Genomic DNA, 21,910 nt, shown 5'->3' with positions numbered 1-21,910 from the left:
AAAATCCATTTCTTTTCAGTTTCAATAATTTTTATTGGTTTTGGCAAAAAGAAAAAAAACAATACAGGTGTATGAAACAATAAGAGCCGGTTCACACTGAGGCGATCCGACTTGCCGGGGCGACCTGTGAAATGCACCGCGACTTCGGAGCGACATGCACGGACTTCATATCATTGAAGTCAATGCAGGTCGCTCCAGGTCGCCCCAAAGTAGTACAGGACCCTTTTTCTAAGTCGGAGCGACTTGTGTCGCTCCTATTAGAACAGGTCCTGTGCTAATCTATTGCAGGTGACCCACGGCGACTTGTCAGGCGACCAAGTCGCCTGGCAAGTCGCCCCAGTGTGAACCGGCTCTTAAAAGAAAAAACAAAATCCAGGTAATAAAGTATGTAAACAGAATGCAACAGCAAATAAAATACAAACTTTTGGTTTAAGCAATTATTCTGTATTCACAATAATATTCTTGTAGGTTTTCTTGCCACCCAGTGGCCAGTATGGGGTAGTTCAGGAAGTTAACAGATATACTTTAGTCTCTTAAGCAGTGCTGCCATCCTGTGTTATTTAATAGGTATTACAGGTAGTTTTCAAGATACGTACTTAGCAGATTTAGTATGTGTAGAGTACCATTGGGACCATGCTTGCCACCTGTTTTTTTCTTTCTGAGAATGTTTGTGACTGGTTGTCATTATACGTTCATATGTATAGTGAGTTTGAACAGTGTCTATTATTTGTGACAAGGTGGGAGGGGTCTCAGATTTCCATTTCCTGGTGATGGAAAGTTTAGTCGCCAGCAGAATATTAATTACTATTTTGCGGACAGATTTAGGAACGGTGTTGGCGTTTATATGTAGTAGGGCTAATTCAGGAGTGGGTAGGATATGTTGGCCTATGACATCAGAGATTAGGAGGAAAACCTCTGTCCATAGTGTTATCAGATGGAAGAAAACACAGAGCACCTCTAAGTGCAGTATTTAATGGTACAATGAAAACACAGATAGTAGTAACTCACATATAAGTGTATAGTAGTAGGCTTTGGCAGTTCCGGCGATCCGTGAAGGGAAAGATGAAAAGTCCTATTCTCAATTCTTTTGAATGAACATACCTCTTCTTTACTGTTGATATTCCCCTGTCTATCTAATCCAGAAGGTTAAAATTGCGCCAAACCAACCGCTGTGTCCCCCTATCCTTACATACTGCTTACCCTCTCCCTACCCCCCCCCTTCCCTTCCTTCCCCTTGGTCTCTCATATGTTTGCTACATGCATGTTATGTTAGCTAACGTTTATATGATGAATCGGGTTGTAAAAGATTCCACTTGAAGCTTTGATAAAGTTTGTATGCCAATTGTTGATTAATAGATGTATACCATTCTTGTACTTTGTTATATATGTTTGTACCTTAATAAAATAAAGTTTATGGATAAAAAAAAGAAAAGAAAAAAGGAAATAGCGCAATAAACACACTTGACAAAAAAAAAAAAGTCCAAGGAGTCCCGAGGAGATGGATGTATGCAGCCGATACGGTGGAATCGGTAGGCGGGAAGAAGCTGGCAGTAGAGTCTTCCTCCTTCCGGGTTCGGCTGGTGTCCAGGGACAAGGTTGGAACGCAGCGTATGCTGCGTGACGTCACCGGAGCTGGTGGTGACACGACGTGTTTCAGAGCCTGTGCAAAGCTCACAACGGGCATGCATGCTCTTTTTTCAAGTGTAGGATCCCCGATTTCGTGAATTTGCTGTACCCCAGTGGCAGGCTCCAAAAATAAATCTATTTCACATAAGGCCATTCCAGCTCTGTACCATCATGTGGAAGGCAATGTTTGGCCTTGTTGGACAGAGCGGTAAGCAGGAAGGTTCACATTACTGCTGACTCATGGTCCAGCAGGCATGGTCAGGGACATTACATTTCCTTCACGGCGCACTGGGTACCTCTGCTGGCAGCTGGGAAGGATGCAGGACAGGGTTCAGTGCTGGAGCTTATTCCACCACCACGCCTCCAAAAAGCTGGTGGGGATTCTGCCACATCTGTCTGCGCCACCCCCTCCTCTTCTTCTTCCTCTATGGCCTCTTCTGCTTAATTGCCCTCTGAACCAGCAGTCAGGCTAAAATATGTCATGCAGTGCTTCAGTTGTTCTGTCTAGGGGACAGGAGCCACACCGTGGGAGAGATTCTGTCAGCTCTGCAGGGGCAGGCTCAGAGGTGGTTGATGCCACGGCAGCTTGAGCCAGGATTGGTGGTATGTGACAATGGTACCAACCTTCTCTCCACCCTCCAGCAGGGGAACTTGACACATGTTCCATGCTTGGCACATGTCCTGAATTTGGTGGTGAAGCGTTTCTTGAACAGGTACCTGGGCTTACAAGATCTTCTGAGGCAGGCCAGAAAAATCTGTGGCCATTTCTGGCTTCCCTACAATGCCAGTGCTCGGCTGGCTGACATTCAATGGGAATTCAACCTGGCCACCAACTGCCTCATTTGTGACATGCCCACCAGGTGGAACTCAACATTGGCAATGCTTCAGCAGCTGCACACACAGCAGAGGGCCATCAATGAGTACCTGTGTGAGTCGGCACAAGGACAGGCTCAGGGGAGCTTGGCTTTTTTTTGACATGCCGCTGGCTTCGGATAAAGGATGCATGCACTGTCCTGTCACCATTTGAGGAGGGCACAAGGAGGGTGAGCCACACATCAGTGTCACTATCACTATAGTCTTCCTGCTGGAGCACACGCTTTGTGGAATCATGGACAGGGCATTTGAGGCAGAACAGCAGGAGGACTTCCTTTCCTCACAAGGTCTCCTTTATGCAGTTAACATTCCTGTGGGGCCACAAAACACACAGGACGAAGAAGAGGAGGACTGTGGCAGCATGGATGTAGAGGATAACATACAGCAGTCTTAAAGGGATGGTTTTCATTCCCCAGAAACCCCAGGAGTTGTACGTGGTTGGGGAGAGGTTGCTCCTGACAATGTCATCCTCAGTGACCCAGAGGACTCAGAATCTCATGCCTCTTCACTCATACCTCCTCAAACTTACACTGCATGGGCTCCCTGATGCTGAAAAGCCTGCAAAAGCACCCGAGGATTCGTGGTATCAAGGAGAGGGATCATTACTGGTTGGCAACCCTTCTTGGTCCATGTTACAAGAGCTCATCCTGCCTTTGTAGAGGGAGCAGAGGATTAAACATCTTGAGGAACCCTTGAAGAAAAATTTGTGTAACGCCTTTCCAGACACTGGGAGGTTACCATTTCTTGGACAACGTGTTTTTGAGGCTTAAAGGAGGAGCAGTGGAGAAGGCGGCCGGCTGACCGATGCCTTTAAACAAATCTTTTGTACTCAGTGCCCAGGGCTGTTAGATTTAAGCAACAATTGGCAGCGTCTGCAGCATATGGTGCAGGATTATCTAGGGGCAAGTGCAGAGTTGGAGACCTTTCCAACTGAGCATCCACTGGGTTACTGGGTCTTGAAGATGGACCACTGGCCAGAACTTTTTCAATATGTAATCGAGCTACTGGCCTGTCCTGCTTCCATCGTGCCTAAAGGACATTCAGTGCTGCTGGAGGTTTTGTGATGGATAAAAGAGTGCGTCTGTCCACAGGCACCGTTGACCGTCTGACATTTATCAAAAGGAATCAGTCCTTGATTATCAAGCCCCTGATGCTGATATAACAGATTGAATTTGCTAGGGATCTGGGATCCCTTGAAGACTGTCTATGCTGCCTATCCTATTCCTGAATCTTGATTATGCTAGCTTCCAACAATGTTTTTGGTTTACGGCACCACCAACACCCAAGGCCCAATTTTTCTGCACTTGTATCACAGGTGCATGTAATTTCAATGTTTGTTTCTAATTTTAACAGCAGGGCCTATTCTTGCGCCCAGCAAGAGTAACTGTGAGGGGTTACAGTGTTCTGGCAACACCAACACCCAAGGGCCAATTTTTCTGCACCTGTATAAGTACATGTAATTTCAATTTTTGTTTCCAATTTTTAACAGCAGGGCCTGTTCCTGTGTCCAGCAAGAGTAACTGTTAGGGGTTACAGTGTTCAGGCACCACCAACACCAAAGGAACAATTTTTCTGCACCTGCATCACAGGTGCATGGAATTTCAATTTTTGTTTCCAATTTTTAACAACATGGCCCATTCCTGCACCCAGCAAGAGTAACTGTGAGGGGTTACAGTATTCAGGCACCACTGGGGATAGGTGAACGGTTTGGGCCGAGCATAAGTTTGAACTAAACATCGCCCATTCAGATACTCGCATAACAACTGAACTTTCTCGGCACTTAGCGGGATGTTCGCCCGCTGAGCGCACAGTCAATAGGTTATTAAGGCGGGGGACGTGGCTTGGCGTATAACGGAGATGGTCACAGCCTAGAGGAGCTCTGTACACCCGCAGCCTATTCTACCCTCTCCAGCCTCCTAATCTCTGCTATGGGCAGATCGGACAGATCTACCCCTGGTGCCCGCCAACACCGCGCTCAGACTTACCGGACACAAGACAGGACCCCATCCAAGATGGCGCTGGTTGGGCAGAATGCCGAACACAGCGAGGATTCTCTCTCGGCTTCAGAAGACCTGGTAAGGGATTCTATTGTGCCTGACCACTCATTAAAACTATCAGAGATGGCTGATATTGCTGCTGATAACAAACACACATTCGCCATGGCCATCACAGACCCGAAGGCTGAGATACTGTCCCTAACAGGACGCATTACTAATAATGAGAGGTCAGATGCCAAAAGAGACAGAGCTGTGGCCCACATGGAGAAAGCAGTGTCCTCCCATGCTACTCATTTTATCTTCATGAATAGGCATTTAGAGGATCTAGACAATAGAGGACGGAGACAAAATATAAGAGTTAGGGGTTTGCCTGAAACTGTAGACCTGACTCAAATTAGGCCAGCACTGCAGGCAATGTTTAATGAGTTGTTGGAACAACCCAGAGATACAGCTATAGAGTTTGTGAGGGCACACAGGGCCTTAAAACCACGGCCCTCTGAAGAGCATCCGCCATGGGAATTTATCTGCTGCTTGCAAAGTTTTCCTCTCAAGGAAGACATATTACCTAAAGCCAGACATAATGACCTGATCTCCTTTAATAACCATACCATCACTTTATACCAGGATTTGTCACCCATAACCTTGCAGAACAGGCGTGCACTCTGCCCATTGCTTGATTTGCTTAGAGAGAAAGAGATCATTTACAAGTGGCGTTTCCCTTTTGCCTTGAATGCGACATATAAAGGGAAGCAACTCTATCTGCGGATGCCTGAAGATTTGCTGGACTTCTGTGAGAAGCTGGACCTGCCCTTGCTTGAGCTAATAGAATGGTACAGAGAATTTCGTATCCCTTCTCCAGATGCATCCCCTTCTCATACACCCATGGCATCACCCTCCTCTAAGAAATCAAAAGTGGGTAAGAGAGTGGGATCTAATGTTGCTCCCCTGCCGTTCTCATCCAAAGGCTCTAGACCAAAGGATTTTCTTTTAAACGGTTTTCATTAAAGGTAAAAGAAACATGGTACAGTAATATGCAGTGAAAATATTAGGTACATGCCGTGATAAAACAAGGCGCTTTAAAATACAATACTGCAGCATATAACATTCAAATAACAGGTAACTATGTGATACAGCAATGGGATCGACCCGGCGTCCTGTCTGAAAAGCAATGAGGGTATACTCAAACTGTGGGTATGGCCAAGGCCACACTGCGTGGATGGACCCCCACACAGAAGGGGTCTCAACCAAAACCAAGGTATAGCTCCTAATGGGGTACGCCGGGGGCCGAGTGGGGGGGTGCTGGGTTGGCAGGGTTGGAAAGAAAGTAGGGTAAGTAGGAGAGGGTCATGGGGGGGGTAACAGCAGGTGCCCGGGGGGGGAATCTCAAACCCCCTAGGGGCCCAGGTGGGAAAGAGAGCCGGTAATGAGAACGCCCAATCAGGTGAGTACAAGGCTGTCGTCAAGGCCTGGTGGGAGGCAATGGTCAATCCAGGGTCGCCATAGCCGTTCATAGGGGGTCAGTTTGTCCAACAAAATTGCTTCTGTTTTAGCATGTAGCATGGCTTGGGTAACCCTGTGTAGCATAGCCAGATGACAGAGCGTGGGGGTTTTCCATGCTTTCGCGATGGTTTGCTTTGCAGCAGTCGTGACATATAGGTAGAGTTTAAATTGACGGTGGGTAAGGTTAGGTGGCTTGCGATTCAGGAGAGCAGATGCCGGGTCGGGGGCAAGTGAGGTGCCAAACATGGGTGACAGGGTATCGTGTACTTTGGACCAGAAGGCTCGCACCACAGGGCATTCCCACCAGATATGTGCGTGGGTACCTGGGGAGTCGCATCCCTGGAAGCAACGGGGGGGGGGGGGGTACTGAGGTACATATTTAGAGATCCTAGTGGGAACCTAGACCAAAGGATTTTGCCTGAATAGTGTCCACACACTTTGGCTCTCCATTTCTATGAACTGTCAAATCCTGCGGCTTTTGCCTGAGACAATGGATTTATTCTATTGCATCTCTGTTGGAGCTCATGTTCCTGGTCTCTTATTTTGGATTCTTGGGGACACCTGCTTGTCACCTAGGTTAGTGCAGCTAAACTCTAATGTCTGTATGGGTGGCTGATGGTGGCTTTTAACAGATTTCTTGTTTTTCCTCCTTATGTATTTAATATTTTGCCTGTAAGGTTCACCTATACAGAAGGTTCATTGGCAGGACTGTATGCCCTTCTACAGGATTCTTCATTGAAGACGGCTATTTACCAGGATGTAGGCATCACCTATTATGATCCTACACAAAGTTGCAAAACTTGATCCAATACTGCTACCTATACTACATGTTTTGCTTATGCCCCTATTTTGTTTGTCTTACACTTCATGTCTTTGCTGTCCGGCATATGGGCTGGCCCACCTCTGGTCTCCAGGGGGGTGCGGTATCTGATTCGGATGTCAAACCTGTGTTTTGTTGTGTGTTTCTTGGAGTTGTGCATATCTTATGATTATTGTAACACCATAATTTAGCATTAGGCGGTCTGCCACGTTTCTGGGATGTTGGGGGGTGTTGCCCCCATCCCCCTGGTAATGGTAGTGGCCTGGGGGATGGGTGATTGTGGCTGCGGGGGGGTCTCCCCCTGGTTTTTCAATGGCGTCCCACTGACCCGGAAACCGTTTGTTGTTTTCTTTTTAGCTTACCTGGCTGGAGAGGGGACCTGGGAAAGAGCCAGCTATTGTCGGTGAACAATGTGTCAAACAGTGAAGGAATCAGATACAATTGCTAGCGGCAGGATTTTTGAATTGATCGTTCATGGAGCTTGTCAATCGCTTGTTATAGACTGGTGCACTACTGCACCAGAATCATGTGAGTCATTTTAAATTATTTTAATAAATACTCTTTACTTCAACGTTATTTGCATCATGGATTCTTGCATTTTCTTTTCTCATGTGAATTGCGGAGAGTGACACCTGGGAATTGGGAGCTTACACTCTGGAGGAAAATATCCCAATCACTAAGGAGAGGATCCAGGTTGACATATTAATTTCTCCTGCAACAGAATTCACATCCCAGCCCACAAATCGGAGGAGATCACCCAGGGACACACAGTGGAAATCGGAGGAGATCACCCAGGGATACATAGTGGAAATCGGAGCTGGATTTAAACCCAAACGCAAAATTACACTAACTCAGGTGAGCTTATACCCAAAGGGGGAGCCACAAGAGGAATACTACATATAATCCATTCATAGTATTGCAAAAGAGGAACATTTTATCAGGTGTTGGCAGAGTGCCTGGGATTGGAATTTAGCTGACAGTGGGGGCTTGGATGCACGCTTGAGACACTGTCACTTACTGTCGCAGCCTTTTCACACTGTTGCTCATGATTGTTCACAGTTGTTGAAACGCAGTCACTATTATGTAGTCTTTATTTTTAACCAGTTAATTTTATTATACATGGTTTTTGATCAACAAGACACAATTGTTTGGATATCTTTGCACGCTGTGTGCACTTTCACACGGTTTAGTGCTTCACATTGCTTTCATTATACCTCAGATCATAACTGATTAGAACACTTTTATTTATGGCTATCCACACAATGAGGGTACCTATTTATTATATATATATATAATTATATATAAATAAATATGTATATATAGATTCTTTTGCATATATTTATTGATTTCAGTTATATTTATCCACATTTGAATGCACAGCACTTTTTAAATAGATACTGTATAATCTAGAATGTGTCCTGTTGTTAAATATTAAACATTGATTATTTTATGTAAAATGTGTTTCTGTATATTGTTACAGTATATTACAAATCTGAGGCCCTGACGAAGCAGGTCAGCCCGCAAAACACGTTAGCCAAAAAAAATCAGATCTCAAGTCCAGGACAATAGCACCCTGGACAACCAGTTTGTTAACTTTCTTTTAAACAAACCTCTTTTTGAGAAACTTTATAATACTTTGACTAAAGATATGTAAAAATAATTTCATAACTATTTGGTCAAGTGATTATTGAACCCAAGGACGTGCATGGAAAGTCACAAACCTCTTTGAATTTCCAAATTGTTCTTTAAGTGATGGTACCTTCTGAGGGTCTTAATTGATTCACACTCTGCCCCACACACAAAAAACATATATACACATATGAAATACATATATACTATGTATATAATATACACTGATCAGCTAAAATGTTCTGACCATTGACAGCTAAAGTGAATAGCATTGACTATCTGGTAATAATAGCATCTGAATGTGGGTAGGATATATTAGACAGCAAGTGAACATGTTGTTCCTCAAGTGTTGAAAAAAAAAAAAGTAAAAAAAATGGACAAATGTAAGGATTTAAGGGACTTTGACAAGGGCCAAACTGTAATAGCTAGATGGCTGGGTCAAAGCAGCTCCAAAACTGCAGGTCTTGTGGGATGTTCCTGGTCTTCAGTGGTCAGGACTGACCAAAAAAGTGGTCCAAGGAAGGAAAACTTGCTAACCAGAGGCAGGGTCATGGGTGGCCAAAGCTCACTGATGCACATAGGGAGTGAAGGCTGGCCCCTGTAGACTGATCCAATAGAAAAGCTACTGAAGCTCACATTGCTGAAAAAGTGAATGCTGGCCCTGATAGAAAAGTGTCACATCACAGTTTGTTGTGTATGGAGATGCGTAGCTGCAGACCAGTCAGGATACCCATGCTGGCCCCTGTGTCCATAGCCAAAAGCAGCTATAATGGGCACATGAGCATCAGAATTGGACCATGGAGCAATGTCAGAAGGGGCCTGGTCTGATGATTTTAAGAATGGTTGGAGGAACACGACGACGAATTTGCGAAGGTGCTGACTTGGCCTCCAAATTCTCCAGATCTCAATATAAATCGAGCATCTGTGGCATGTGCTGGAAAAAAAAAAAGTCCAGTCCACCTCACAACTTACAGGGCTTAAAGAATTTGCTACTGCCGGCTTAGTTTTAGATACCACAGGATACTGTACCTTCAGAGGTCTAGTGGAGTTCATGCCTCAATGGTTTTGGTGGGTGGTCATAATGTTATGGCTCATGAGTGTATTATTATTATACAGGATTTATATAGTGCCAACAGTTTACGCAGTGCTTTTCAATAAAAAGGGGGACATCACAATTTACAATACAGTTCAATACAAATGCAATAGGAGGGTCCTGCTCATGGAGCTTATAATCTAATGTGTATATAAGGGACATTGTGCATATAGGTTATCAATTATCTCATTAACAAACATAATAAGATGGATAAAACTAATTATACAATATGTTTGGTGGATGCCTACTGTAAAAATGATTTTATGAAAAAACCCAGGTGATATAGATGACATTTATGTGTTATAAGGTGCGTGGGTGAGGGATTGCTAATAGTTTTAGAAGAAAATAAATATGGGTGTCATAGTGGATATAGATATTAGTCACACCTCTGAAAAATGTAATGAAATAAATGAAAAAATAAAAATCACATCTTTAGTGTGCATTGAAAGAAATTTGAGTGGAAAACTAAATATACAGTATATGATATACATTTTAAAAAGTTTAAATTAAGTGAATTCTAATGATCTAAAAATGCAACTATTTAAAATGATCATAACTCTTTATTTTAGAATGACCTTGCTAACCACATACCCGTCTGGAACATTATGCTCAGTTTAATGTTTCCTTTTCAATATATTACAATCCACACGGACATTCTAATGTACATATTATATCGGGTGACTTGGGTTGAGCCATGTGTGAATCAGAGAACATAGTTTGGTTTTGCGGCTTTGTAACGCATTAGTAAAATGGAACACAAAGAAGACGGTTGGAAGTGCAATATATCAAGACTTTAATTTGCCAAGTAATGGATAAAAACACTTAAAAGAGATTATAAATAAACAGGCTAATTAACGTACGATGGATGTCCAGCAAGAAAATCTCCCATAACAGTCCTTGCAGCGTATCTCACTACCACCCAGCGGTGTACAGCGGCATATCAGAAATGCAGAAAGAGCCGTCGCGCTGTCGAAGCCAGCTTTGAACGCAAGCAACCAGAAGTGATGCCAAAGGGGAGTTGTGATGCGTTTTAGAGCATGTGCACTAGCTTCTTCTTCATAACCCCCCTGCAAGGACTGTTATGGGAGATCTTCTTGCTGGGTGTATTTCTTACATTGACGAGCCTGCGTTTTTAATCATCTCTTGTAAGTGTTTTTAACTGTTACATGGCATAATAAAGTCTTGATTTATTGCACTTAGAAGCGCCTTCTTTGTGTTCCATTTTCCTATTAGCGTTTGATTCTCTCTCTTGAGTGCTGTTGAAGTGTATCCAAAGAAACCTGAATAATGACTTTGTCCAAATCTTGATTTAGACTTTGAAATTCATGATTATTGGAGGGTCTATCTGCCAAGAGCAACTCGTACATCACTTTTATTTGGTCACATGTTAGCAAATCCTTAGTGTATTCAGGTGAATTGTAACACATTATTTAGGAAAAATTGGGCTTTTATTTGGTGATAAAGGATATTGCCTGATTTTTTTTTTGCCAAAGGAAAGCGGACACAAAATAGAAACATTTTTTTTTGCATGTAAGATTTATACTTACTAACATTACCATGACCTACTGAAAAAAAAACAAATTAATCTTATGCCTCGTACACACGCAACGATTATCGGCCGACCGATCGTCCGACTTTTGTCCAGAGTGGTGTTTTGTTGGTTGGAATGTGCTTAGACTGCACACGAATTTTCTCTGCCAACAAAAATCTACTTCAGAAGTGATGTCATGTGCTGGTTTACTTTCCGTGTGTTTTTTCTTCTCTGAGCATGCCCAGTCTTGTTCATCACATTTTTGTCTGCCGAAATCTGTACTGACTGAGTAAAATCGGCCCTTGTGTCGACGGCCAACAAAAATTTTATAGCCTGCACACCAGATTTTTTTCGGCCGAAAAGTCGGAGTCGGTTGTCGGAAGCATCATACTAACAAGCCGAAAATCGGCCGATCGGACGTTGGCCAAAAATTCCCGGCCAATAATCGATGCGTGTGTACGAGGCTTTAGTCCCAACATTCACAGAAATACCATATAAATTTAAATTAGAATTTACACAGCTAAATCCAGAAGGTGACCCTGGAGGATGCCTGGAAAAGCTGGTGCTGTCCTTCTGGAGAGATCAGCAGATTAGGGCATTGTCAGTTGGAGTACTGTGATCTCTGTTAGAGGTTATAAATACCTGGAAATGTTCTGAAACATTGCTCAGAATGCTGCAGTGAGCATGAAATTTATTCTAATGTTAGGTCCACTTTAGGGCCCCTTTCACACTTTTGCGACCTAAACGTCATGCAATTTTGACTGGACTTGAAGCAATATCAAGATAAGAAGAAATGGCCGCACATCACTGGATTTCTAAATGCTTTTATTGAGATATCCAAGGTGGCACAACAAAACACCAACCAGTCCAGGTAGGCACGTTTCACAGAGTGCAGCTGTTCTTAATTATTGGACTTGAAGCAATGCCTGTGTAATCTTGAGGTCCTGGACCTCAAACATGCATCAAAGTCAGATCATAGTAGTACTTTGAAGTTATACAGATATGAACAGTACTCATTGGAAATCATGGCGTATGACTTGTCATGTGGACTTTGCAGTCCCAAGTCTCAGGACAAGTTGCACAAGTGTGAAAGGGGCCTTAAGACAAACTTCACTGCCGAAAACACATTTTCCAGCCCAAAATTTCAAGCACCATCTTCCCTTAGCTTAAAGCGGTGTTCCGGCCTCAAAATCAAAAAAAAAAAAAAAAAACGATTTTGGGCCATCCACTTGCTGAGTGTCACCTGAAAAAGAAATGGATGCTACAGATTTTTTTTTTGTTCACTTACCTTGTAATTGAAGAAAATATACTCACCTTCCTTCCACTTCCTCCCTCTGCGGCCGCAGCCCGCGCCGTCTCTTCCGGCTTGCGATGACTCCTGGGAGCTGAACGTCATCGCTCCCAGGAATCAATGCACCGGCCCCGCTTGTCACTTCTGATGCAGGCGCGTCATTCCCTGCTAAACAGCTTCTGGGCATGCGCAGAAGCTGTGCAGGGATGACGCCACTGCACCAGAAGTGACGAGTGGGGTCGGTGCAGGGCATTCTGGGACTCCGATGTCACCGAAGAGGACACAGAAGAGGACGCGCTGGCTTCAGCTGCCCACACCCGAGATGGCTGCCCTGGAGAATACATTTTCAAGGTAAGTATTTCTTCTAAAAGGTAAGTGCGACCCGGGACAGTTCAGAGGCTATCTATTGTGGAATTTACTAGCCCTGACTGTCCCGGGGGTATTTTTATCTAAATTTCACCCCAGAGGCCGGAAATCCGCTTTACCGTCATCTTTGTACTCATGCCACCATTCTGGATTCAGGTGCTGGCTGTAACTATCTAATCAGTCACTACCAACCCCCCACTGTGCCTGCCTGAGATACACCAAGAGGATAGGTCTCCTCCAAAGCCTCCTTGGGATGTGTGGTGTGAGGTGATCTCAGGAGGCTTCTGATGGGAAAAGGAGTGTGGACCCAACACATCATCATCTTGGCCTAGGTGAGGAATGAGGATGTGGAAACCTGCTGGAAAAAAAAGTACTAACTAACCCCCCACCACAACCCCAGAAGTTTTCAAATGTATAAAAAGAAGGGCCAAATTTATACTATTGGTAAAAGGTGAACAAAGGTCCACTTTAACCGGTTATGAAGGTGTTGAGGAAAAAAAATGCATACACACATATACTGCAAAGTGTTTATTTTTCACGCACATACGTGGATAGATACATTTGTATAATTCGATCAGTTTGTTTTAAAACACGCTGTAAATACTCAGAGCTCATTGGGATAGGAAAAAGGACTTGTAAAACATATACTATATAAACTCTTAGCACAGAAAGAAGAACTGCCATGTGCATTGATTATCTGCTAGCACACACATATCCAATTGTAATCTTATATTATGTTTTGATCTAACAATTCGGTCAAGCACAGAAATAATTGTCAGCATTTTCATAGGCGTGATCATTTGATTTGTATAAGACCATTCATGTTAATGTCAGGTTCAAAGCTTTTGTAATTGTATACATAGTTATGTAAAGGTTGCTTTAATTTTGGGTAGTGCCACAAACTGAACAACATAGTAAAGTGCTTTAAAGCAGTGGTCCTCAACTCCGATCCTCAGGGCACACTAACAGGTCAGGTTTGCAAGATTAGGTATGGAATATAACTGCGCTAACTATTGTGTTCCAGCAGCGACTTAAATTGCGACAAACAATCAAAAACGTATGGAATGGGTAAGTCGCGCTAATGAGTGATGTTGTCAAATATTTACATAAATGTCAAATCATATAAATCGTGAAGAAGTGTCCACATAGACTGTTCAATGGTCAACTAAATGTCCCAAAACTCAGGAGTTCTTCCAAACTCTTCAACTTGAAATATGAGCCACCAGATGAGTGATCTCCTTACCAGATAGAGAAAGGAAATTGGCCCTCAAAACACCAGATGAAGTGGATCTGCAGCCTCGAATCCAAAAATTGAATCGGTTCCCCGATAATGTTTGCATGTGGAGAGAAATTAAATATCCATAGCGTGACACTGTATGACAATCTCTCAAACACCCAATATGTGAACCTTCACTGCAAAGTCTTTAACGAGCACAGGTTGAGATCACTTACCACAGCCTCTCTGTAAGAAGGGCTGAAAACATAGTCTTTGCTTGGGGCAATCAGAAACCTGAAGGACTGAACAAGCAAGCATTAGATACAGTCGGCTGGACTTGGAGCAATTGACATCAGTTATCCAGAGGATCGTTTGAGACCCTTTTGCTTGTCACCTGTCACAGTCTGGTAAGCGGCAGTGATTTTGGTCTAGATCATCAGACCTCTGAGTGTCTCTTCACATTGCTGCATCTATTTCCATATGGTGTTTGGCACACACTGAAGTCATTTTTTGTGATTGTTTGGCTTGCATTAATCAGACTCTGGTAAGAGGCAGTGATTTTGGTGGCGGTTCTATATCCTCTTGGTGGTTATTGGGCTGTCTTATTCACGTATCACCTGGCCGTTGGCAGTGATAATTGCACTGGTGTGGTGGCCTTTCCTTTCACCTTCTTAGTGAAGGTTCACATATTGGGTGTTTGAGAGATTGTCATACAGTGTCACGCTATGGATATTTAATTTCTCTCCACATGCAAACATTATCGGGGAACCGATTCAATTTTTGGATTCGAGGCTGCAGATCCACTTCATCTGGTGTTTTGAGGGCCAATTTCCTTTATCTATCTGGTAAGGAGATCACTCATCTGGTGGCTCATATTTCAAGTTGAAGAGTTTGGAAGAACTCCTGAGTTTTGGGACATTTAGTTGACCATTGAACAGTCTATGTGGACACTTCTTCACGATTTATATGATTTGACATTTATGTAAATATTTGACAACATCACTCATTAGCGCGACTTACCCATTCCACAGGTTTGCAAGATAACTGAAATACATCCCAGGTGATATAATTTGCTGCTCAGTGATTGCAGTACTCGAGTCTGCATCTCCCCAAGGTAATACTTAAAATCTGGCCTGTTAGCGGGCCCTGAGGACCGGAGTTGAGGACCACTGCTTTAAAGAATATTATGCACAACATAGAAATATATATTCTAGGAAATTCAACTATTCATTTAGAGATTTCAATTCAACTGCTGCAAAATTATGAAAGGAAATCTTCCATTAGAAGCCACAATATATGGCCAAGGGTATGTACATCCCCCCCCCCCCCCCCCCAAAAAAAAGAAGAAGGTTCAGGGGTTTCCAATGAAAGTTTCTGTTAATACTTTAAAGTACAAAGACATTGTAGACAATTGTGCTCTTTCAACCATGTGGTACAGTTTGGTTAAGACCCGTTCTGTTCCAACATGACTGTGCCCCGATGTACACAGCCAGCTCCATAACGCCATGAGCAGTTTGGTGTGGAGGAACTCAAGTGGACTGCACAGAGCCCTTACATCAACCCACTGAACACCTTTGGGATTAACTGGAACACAGATTGTGAACCAGGTCTTCTTATTCATCATCAGTCAAATTAGGGGTAATGGCGCAAACAGATCACCAGTAGTGCTCAAGCAGTCCTTGCTGACCTGGGGGGGGGGGGGGGGGGTTTAAAAAAGTTCAGATGGAAAGACTGTCCACTGAGATGGCTGCTGGCAGTAGAGGGAGAAACGGCTCTGTCATAAAACACAAGGGGATCGAACCACAAGCGCCAATCTGAGTGTAGTATAAAAGCACTTTAATATGGGGCAAAAGCAATGTTACTCACAAAAGTAGTGTAAAAATAGGCATCAAACAAGAGTTTGAGGTCCTGGGCATCAGGCATCTAGGGGGTCCCTCTGTGACCCGGCGAAGCTTGTGAAGGGGAGCGGAGGTCTCCTGTATGCTGGCACGAGGCTATCCTGATCCGTGGGCTGCTGTAGCTATGATCGTCTGCACGTCCAAGGGCCGTGACGTCACCTCCAGGATGCTGAGCTTGCAGACAAATGGTGATGCATTGCGGAGCATGCGCTCCTTCATGCTCCACAACGCGTCGCCATTTGTCTGCAAGCTCGGCATCCTGGAAGGGACGTCACGCCCCTTGGACGTGCAGACGATCATAGCTACAGCAGCCCATGGATCAGGATAGCCTCCTGCCAGCATACAGGAGACCTCTGCTCCCCTTCACAAGCTTCGCCCGGTTACAGAGGGATCCCCTAGATGCCTGATGCCCAGGACCTCCAACTCTTGTTTGATGCTTGTTTTTACATTACTCTTGTGAGCAACATAGCTTTTGCCCCATATTAAAGTGCTTTTATACTACACTCAGATTGGTGCTTGTGGTTCTCTCCCCTTGTCACCCATCATCAGTACCTGACCTCACAGACTTTCATTTGGATGAAAGCTTCCCCCTGTACTTCCAGACTTATGGCAACAGTCTTGTATATGTCCGTGTTCCAGCAAAACTATGCACAAAGCCAGCACCATAAAGACATGGTTTGACCAGATTGATGTGGAGAAGCTTGGTTGTCCGGCACAGAGCCCTGACCTCATCCCTACTGAACACCTTTGGGATCATTTTGGAATGACGATGGTGATCCAGGTCTTCTCATTCAACATTAGTACCTGACCTCACGAATGGGCACACATTTCCACAGACAACCTCTAACATCTTGTGCAAAGTTACCCCAGAAGAGGGAAAAAGGGCACCTTCTTATTAATTCTCATGGTTTTGCAATAGATTGTCCAATAGATTGTCCAACAAGCTAATATCAGTAATTATGTAATTATCAGTAGTCCAGAAAGTTTTGGCTATGTAATGTATGGACTTCACATTCTTGAACAGCACATGCAGGAGAAAGAGGAACATGTGAAAAATAGTCAAATAATGTAATTCTGGCTTTCTTTATATGCTGGAGCATTGTATAACCATTAGATGAGAGACATACATTTCATCCTGTCTTGTTACATATTGAAGGTTTTTTTGAGACTTTCCTTTGCTATCTCTTTGGTGAGACTATTCCATTCTTCAGGATAATTGGTTGGTTTGGCATTATACGTTGATGCAAACTTCTCATTGTTCTCTTTGAAAACATACTTCCAGTAGTCAGAAGCTTCAATGCTCTCATCAGGTTGAATTTTCCAGTCTGGGTAGAAATCTCTATAATCCTTGTAGGGATGATATTTCCCATTGGTGAGATCATTCTTAAACTTTGTATTTCCAACCACAGAGGTCGTACAGATATCATGACAAAGAACTTCGGTTGTGATCCATCTGTAACATCCTAGTCCTTCTGGGCGATGTACAGATGCAAAGTGCTCCCTATGGTCCGTCCCTCCAGCCTCACAGGGGACTTTGCAGAAAGGACATTGCTTCCCGCACCCAAACACCTTCTTGAACAGCTCATCCTGAGGCTTCACTTCAAGTCTGGAAAGAATATCTATTATACTTAGAGATTTCAGTTCTGCTCGGATCTCTTCTTCTGTATCATTCAGACTGTTTCTCATGTAAGCAATAAAATCCTCAATAGTTGCTGAATTTTCAAAAATGATTGCCTTCATTGTTTGCTGTGGTAATACCAGATCACTGTTCAATTTCTCACACAGATGGGACAAGAAATCTGAAACCCCTTGAAGGTTTAAAGTTGGGGGATTTTGGAGACTAGATCTGACCTGGTTCATGATATCAGACAGAATTCTGTCTTGTAAATCACTGATATTTTTATATTCCTTTACAATATAGTTAATTATCCAGGATTTTACAAAGTTTTTATAGTCATTTGAATATTTCACATAATTTTTGAAACAGTTTTCCTCCAGGAGGCTCTCTAGAACTGTGAACTGGAAAAACATCCGAGAAGTATATTTTTCAGAACCTTTGCTATTCGCAATGTCGTCTACCATTTCAATTCCAAGTTTTCTGTAAACATAATCCGTTAGCGATGGTTTCAAAAAGTTTTTACAGACTCGTTCAGCGAGGCTCTTGCTCTCGTTTTTTTTCTGAAAAACATTTTTGAATGTATCAAAGTACAGTGGCTTCAGTGAATTGAACCTAGCATGGGGGTCGTTCTTTTGTAAAAAAGTATAATGCATGGTCTGAAAATTAACAAGAACGTGTCCCAAAATGTCCAACTTCAAGTCTAATTCACGATCAGCTGAAAAATAATTTTTTGTATTATCATGTTTACAGTTTTCATCAATTCTCTTCAATATTTCCATGCAGTATGTGTCGTCATAGTCGACATCTTTTTGGGTTTGTTTTTTTGAATACTTAATGCATTCATTCAACACAATTTGGAAAAAATGTTCATATTGGAATTCCTTTTTGGAGGTCCTAAATGGTTGACTAACAAATGCCCATGCTTGTGCACAGATTGATGTATTTTGTTGTTTTTTAGGTTTGGGAAAATGTTTTATCCGCTGTAATTTTGCATTAACAAAAGAACCTCTCCCTCTCATGTCCTTGGTGAGCACTAGTAACATCTCTCCCTCGATATCACGCACTTGCCGATGACTTACGTCTAGATCTTTGGCTGCGTCATTCCAGATTCTTTCAAGTTCCTCCTCCAATTCAGCATCACTTGGCTCGTGTTTTTTCATTCTACAATCTTCTATAAAGTTAGAGGCCTTCTGTTCAACTCTTTTAATTTGCTGACTATATAAATGTTGTATCCTGATTTCCTCTTTTTTGATCTGAATAGTTTCTTTAAGTTTGGTGATTGAATCTGTTTCAAGACTTTTTCTCAAGTTTTGAGCACTGATCTCGAAGTCTGATTTGTATTTTATTAGTTGGGCGCAGTCTGTCTCTTTGCTGAAATACTCATCCAACCAACCTAAAATCTCTTTCTCCTCTCTTGTGAGAATATTTTCTGCTTTTTTTTGGCACTCATTGGCTTTGGCTTCCAGTGTTTTAGCAGACTGATTCTTGACTTGTGTCTTAGATTCAGTTAACAATTCATGCATCACTTTTTTGAATTTCCACTCACGTTCAGAATATTTTCTAGATAACTGGTCGTAGGCTTTTGCTATCAAGCTGTTTCTAAAACTAAATATGAAGTTTTCATGTTTAACTGCACTCCATAAGTCAGAAATGAATGAAATGAATTCATTAATTTTTTGTGTCCTATTATGCCTGTCTTTCATGAACATTAGTAGCTTTTGTTTTAGCTCATTGACATTCTCACTATACGCACTGTTGACTGAAGCCATTGGTGGGACTCCATGCCACAGACCAGCAATGTAACAATTGTCATGCTCTAGGTCATACTCCATGATATCAGAAAAATATTTAAACTGAGTCTTTTTCTCCATAGTTGCCACAGTTCTGGTCATTTCATCTAACTGGTCCATCAGCTTCTTCCTACCCCTCATGTTCAAGAGAGGAGCTGATACGTCACTCACATTCTGATGTACAAATTGACAGTTGGGTTTTTTTCCAATTTGTTTCATCCTAAGAAAAGCATGGATGACAATTTGTAAAATATCTTTCATTTCTGTTGTATTTTCCATGGACATGTTTATTAAGGTGATGTCACTCAATCCAATCACTAGTGTCGCCAATTCATTATCATGTTCATAGCTCCCATCAAGAGAATCCAATTCTGGAGCTTTCAATCCTTCAGTGTCTATCACCAAAATGAACTGACACCTCAAATAATTGTGGAAATGTTCCTTCACTTTCAGAAGAGTCATGAAGGCTCCTCGTGTACATCGTCCGCTGGCCACCGGGAACTGCAACCCAAACATGGTGTTCAGAAGGGTGGACTTCCCTGTGCTCTGCACCCCAAGAACTGTTATTACTCTCAGTCTGTTTTTTCCTTTAACTTTGTTATCCAACTCTCTCAATACATCTTTTATCCACTGTAAAGGAATTCTGGAGGCATCTCCATCTATAAGCTCCAGAGGAAATCCATCCAGCAGGAGATCCGCAGCTATTTTAGGAAGAGATTCAAAGTTTATGTCTGTTGACTTTTCTTTTTTTCCCATGAAATGCCAGGCTTCATAGAACTGACCCACTTCTCTCAAAAAGTGCTCAATTCCCAATGAACTATCAGATATCCTCTGATCCAACTCGACAAGCTCTTTGTGTTTCCCAGGTAAATTACATTTTTCCTTATATTGAGCCTGTAAAGGGTAAAGGCATTTTCTTGCCTCAACATCAAGATAAAATTTCAACCACTGTAAAAAATAGAACTTTTCAGATCGATTTGTTGATCTGATTGCATTGACAAATTTGGATATTCCACTTGGAATGTCACATTCCCATTGCTTTTGTCTTATGGAGTTACATTTTTTTCGGAGGTTAGATTTGTATTTCTCCCCATTATTATTCCCTTGTCCTTTCATTTGGCACATCTCCTTTTCTAATTTGGCCATTTCTTTTAGTGGCTCTGCTTGTAGTTTCATGGTTTCTTTCTTGTATTTCTCAACATCTTCTATTTCATCTGTTATTTCTTTTGCTGTAAATTTAGCTTTCTGACACTCCTCGAAGTCTTCATCTATTCGGATCCCATGTCTGGAGGCTTGTTTCGACATTGTTTCTAGACTGAGAGTTTTGAGGTTATTTTGAACTATCGACAGAAGTAAATAGATAGAAGAATAAATCTTTAAACCAGCCGTTGTCTCATTTGTACTTCTTGGAATCAATAAAACATTGTCTTTGGTTAAATTTAGCACAGGTGCCAAGAGCTGTAGTCTTTTTTGTGTGTCGTCCTTCATCCTGTTGTCCTCTAGGATAATTATCAAGATATATTTTGTATTGTAGCCATTATACTTCATTAACAGCTCATACTGGTCTTTACTGATACCTTCTGTAAGAATCACAATGACTGATGAGATTTCTGTCAGAAAGTTAAACTGCTTCAGGTTAGACTGAAGTTTTCCTCGAAGATTTGTAAAAGCCACGGGCTCTGGAAATTTACCTTTACCTCCAGGGAAATACCAGGAAATTTCCACCAACCCATCTGATATTTTCCTTGCAGCATTTCCACCTTCCATATCCCTGTGGATAAAATGTTCATGTTGGTGTTGTGTTGTGCCCAAAAGCTGATTTAGAATTTTTGACTTCGATAGCCTACAATTCTCCAGTCTTACAAATGAGATAGTTGGCATGGGAACATTAACCAAGCTGCCCTCCATAAATCCTTTGCTGTCTGCTAATGACTGAGGTCTCCATTTCTTTACTATGCCCCTCATTGCCCACAGCATGAAGGTGCATTCTGGGCCATCAGGCAGCAGCAGAGGGACGGCAAACTGACACATTGACATTTTAGAGATCATTTCTTGCTGCAGGAAGTGGTCTGAGCAATGAAAGGCAACAGAAACCACATCAAGAGGGTGGATATTTTGTGAGTCACTTTCAACAAGAAACACAAAGCGGTCATCCTTATTACTCTCACTCTCCTCTGATTTCATAAAAATATTTTTTATGTTTCTGGCTTCCCCATTCAGTGACATGAGTCTTCTTACAAAATATGATAATGCGTTTTGATCAGAAGGCGCATCTGACAAACTTTCAGGACCAATTTCAAGAACTTTCTGTAGAGTCAGTTTTGAGATTTGTTTAGTTTCAATCTTCATCTTCTCCAGCAGCTCCTTCAACAGGATTTCTTTCTCTGGAAATTATTTTAAATATATCGAATTATCTTCAATAATAATATCATGAGAGAGAAGAAGAAAGAAGAGAGAGAGAGAGAGAGAGAGAGAGAGAGAAGAGAGAGAGAGAGATAGAAGCAGCACTAAAGATGTGCTCCTGAAACTTTTACCTTTTATACCTTGCAATGGGCAAAATTGCAAAGACAAACCTAGGAAATCTGAAACTACATGCCAGACAGACATGAACAAGAAGAAATAATTGAATGGAATTTAACGGAAAACAAGAGAATAAAGACAA

General features: G+C 42.4%; 1 protein-coding gene across 1 annotated transcript in view; it reads right to left on the bottom strand.

The window, feature by feature from the left end:
* The window catches only part of LOC309557619 (uncharacterized protein), a gene marked incomplete at its 3' end in the record, with an annotated part of 129,012 nt that extends 108,416 nt beyond the window's left edge, over nucleotides 1–20,596 (bottom strand). The window contains exon 1 of the mRNA XM_082260410.1: nucleotides 16,988–20,596. Within this exon, the coding sequence (XP_082116536.1) occupies nucleotides 16,988–20,553 (3,566 nt within the window). The 5' untranslated portion in view covers nucleotides 20,554–20,596. The remainder of the gene's footprint in view (nucleotides 1–16,987) is intronic.
* Between the last annotated feature and the right edge of the window lie 1,314 nt (nucleotides 20,597–21,910).

This window comes from Pelophylax lessonae, assembly GCF_965119305.1.
Source record: "Pelophylax lessonae genome assembly, chromosome: 6".
Classification (NCBI taxonomy): domain Eukaryota; kingdom Metazoa; phylum Chordata; class Amphibia; order Anura; family Ranidae; genus Pelophylax; species Pelophylax lessonae.
The sequence above is the reverse complement of the archived record's forward strand: the minus strand, read 5'-3'. Positions and strand labels throughout refer to the sequence as shown.